The following is a 3519-nucleotide window of genomic DNA, read 5'->3' as shown; positions in this document are numbered from 1 at the left end:
CAAAGATCTAACCCTGACTGACATACTTCCCCTGTGCTCAGCGGCACTGGAGTGGCCACAGGCATTTGGGGGGCCCAGCTAAGGGGAAGTTGAGTTGGAGATTCATTTCGCTGGGTCTCAGATATCCTTACATGGTTTGCAATCACTTCCACAAATGGTTAGGTCACTGCCACCATCCCAAGTAGGAAGGGCTCCCAAGAATGTGCCTATGGCCCACTGCCAGCAGGCATATGGCAATATGATCATGTCTTGGGGCACCTGGCACCACAAGTGTGTGGGTAGTGGACAAGAAACAAGGTTTAAAATGTACAGAGCAGAAGCAAGTCTATGGAAAGATCTTTCAAATGTATTATGTGATTTTTTTTTCAAGTTTTGTGATGTTTCTGGTATTTGTCAGCTTTTTAACATTTGTAATTTGTTATGCTTTCTTTTCTCATTCCAAATAATTATTCCTTTTTGTACCCAATGTTGTATTATTAAGTGAGTATGACTGTTCTTAAAGAGGACCTCCAAACTGCATAAGGATTGGAACCCATGAGATTTGGATCATTCCCTGCCCTTAAATATCAAGCCAGAGAAGTTGGCTTTTATCCTGGAGGCAATCAGAAACCATCCCAGGACTGTGGCAGACCTGTATACTGGAGCAGGGTTACATTGGCTTGAGAGAGCTGTCAAATTTTCAGGAATTTTACAAAGTGGTTGACGTCATATTGGTAGCTTAAAATCAGCCACTGTGGGAGTATTTATACCACAGAAATTGACAACCGCTACAAATCAGGCCTTCCTCCACCCCCATTCCCAGAGAGCCAGTTGTAAAGTATAAACCAATACACCACTGGTACCAAGCGATTTCCTTGGTCATAAATCTTCATGAGAAAATATGCCCATAATTAATTCACTCTCAAGTGTAGCTGATAGAGACAGGGGTTAAGGAGAGGAGAAACGACAGAGGGTATCATGGAGGAAATGATGCTTAAGAGCTCTGAGTACCTGAAGAAGATAAAAAATTTTTTAAAGGATGGGAAACTCTCAAGACAAACAAAACTTCATCCACCCTCCAACTTTGCCTAAGATTAATCTGGCTGATTTCAGTACGATGTAGCAGACTTCTGAGTTTGTGTGTTGCATGCCATGACTTGGCCACTTAAGAAAGAACTGATTATGACATATGCAATTTAATATTCTAAACTGGATTTAGAATCACAATAAAAGGTCATTGTCTTTGCCTCTCGGGGATTTCAAAGTGTATATTAATATAAATATTTTCACCAATATTCTAAAATTACACAGACCACCAGCACACTACCCCTCACGTTCCATGTGAAAGAAACAGCGCTGAGCGATTGAGGCCGCAAGCGAGATGCCAGTGGCCGTGGGTCCCTATGGACAGTCTCAGCCAAGCTGCTTCAACAGCATGAAGATGGGCTTTGTGATGGGTTGCACTGTGGGCATGATAGCTGGGGTGCTCTTTGGCACATTTTCCTGCTTCAGGATTGGAATGTGCGTTCAGGAGCTGATTGGCAGCATTGGGAAAGCCATGATGCAAAGTGGCAGCACCTTTAGCATATACATGGCTATCAAGATGGGCATCCAATGCTAATCAGGGCAATTGTTGCCCACATCTACCCCATCCCATCAGTCCCAATCCATGTACTATAATAAAAAGGCTTTGAGTAAAAATAATCTATAATAATAAAAGTGTAATATGCTAATTAGATCACACAGCTGAACGACCTTCCAGGCGTCATTCCGGACGTTCTTCCAGATAAAGCCCCTGCAGCAGGGGCCAACGCAGAGGCAGTTAGGGGCAATCAGGCAGGCAGGTAGAGTGGTTAGGGTTGATCAGGCAGGCAGGTAGAGTGGTTAGGGGCGATCAGGCAGGCAGGTGAGAAGTTAAGGGTGATCAGGCAGGCAAGCAGAGGGGTTAGGGCGAACAGGCAGGCAGGTGAGGAGTTAGGGATGATCAGGCAAGCAGGCGAGCAGTCAGGAGCCAGCGGTCCCAGATTGTGAGAGGGTGCAGGCCAGGCTGAGGGACCTCTCCCCACCCCCACCCCTCCCCGCGCCATGAATGAATTTCATGCACTGGGCCTTTAGTAATAATAATAATTTTTTAAAAATAAAAGTACACAGACCATATTTCATTTAGTCTAAGAAAAAATGCTGCCAAAGGACTTGAATGTAAGACAGGAAACCATAAAAACCCTACAAGACTCCATAGGCAGCAAAATTGCAGACATATGTCATAGCAATATCTTTACAGGCACAGATCCTAGGGCAAGAGAGACTAAGGAGAAAATAAACAAATAGGACTACATAAAATAAAAAGCTTCTGCACAGAAAAAGAAACCATCAACAAAACAAGAAAGCCCGCTGCATAGAAGAACGTATTTGCCAATGTTATCTCCCATAAGGGTTTAATCTCCAATGTTTACAGGGAACTCATACAACTTAACAAAAGAAAGATAACAACCCAATCAAAAAATGGGCAAAGGACCTAAATAGACACTTTTCAAAAGAGGACATTCAGAAAGCCAAGAGACACATGAAAACATGCTCAAAGTCACTAATCATCTGAGAAATGCAAATCAAAACAACAATGAGGTACCACCTCACACCTGTCAGAATGGCTATCATCAAGTCAACAAATGACAAGTGCTGGAGAGGATGCGGAGAAAAGGGAACCCTCCTTCACTGCTGGTGGGAATGCAGACTGGTGCAGCCATTGTGGAAAACAGTATGGCGTTTCCTCAAAAATTTAAAAGTGGAACTGCCATTTGACCCAGTAATACCACTTCTAGGGATATATCCCAAGAAAACAGAAATACCAATCAGAAAGGATATATGCATCCCTATGTTCAAAGCAGCACAATTTACAATAGCCAAGATTTGGAGACAGCCTAAATGCCCATCAGCAGATGAATGGATTAGAAAACTATGGTACATCTACACAATGGAATACTACACTGCTATAAAAAAGAAGGAATTCTTACCATTCACAGCAGTATGGATGGAACTGGAGAGCATTATGCTAAGTGAAATAAGCCAGGCAGTGAAAGAAAAATACCACATGATCTCACTCATTTATGGATAATAAAGAACATTATAACCTAATGAACAAAAAGATAGATACAGAGGCAGAGAAGCATGGAACAGACTGTCAAATTACAGCAGGAAGGCTGGGGAGTGTTCAGGGGAGGGGGGGGTAAGAGATCAATCTAAGGACTTATATGCATGCATATAAGCATAACCAATGGATACAAGACACTGGGGGGGGGGGTAAGGGAGGCAAAGGGAAGGTCAATGGGGAAAAAAAGGAGACATATATACTACTGTTTGTAATACTTTAAACAAGAAAATAAAATTTAAAAAAAAAGAAAAAATGCTGCCAACTTTACTCTGAAGTGTCACTGACTGTCAAGAAGAAATCTGATGTTAAAATGTGAAAAATAGCCCTACCCTGTTTGGCTCAATGGATAGAGTGTCAGACTGCGGACCCAAAGGGTCCTGGGTTCGATTCCC

The 3519-nt window shown here is 42.6% G+C and overlaps 1 protein-coding gene across 1 annotated transcript; it reads left to right on the top strand.

Annotated features, from left to right (window-relative positions):
* Positions 1–1360: 1360 nt before the first annotated feature.
* Positions 1361–1600, top strand: LOC308512013 (reactive oxygen species modulator 1-like; the record flags this gene model as incomplete). Its single annotated transcript, XM_081081813.1, has 1 exon — positions 1361–1600. The coding sequence occupies one exon, from the start codon at positions 1361–1363 to the stop codon at positions 1598–1600; it is 240 nt and encodes a 79-aa protein (XP_080937939.1).
* Positions 1601–3519: the final 1919 nt, after the last annotated feature.

Source organism: Myotis nattereri (assembly GCF_964212035.1).
Source record: "Myotis nattereri genome assembly, chromosome: X".
In the NCBI taxonomy this organism is placed as follows: domain Eukaryota; kingdom Metazoa; phylum Chordata; class Mammalia; order Chiroptera; family Vespertilionidae; genus Myotis; species Myotis nattereri.
Note: the sequence above shows the minus strand (reverse complement) of the source record. Positions and strands in the feature narration are given on the sequence as shown.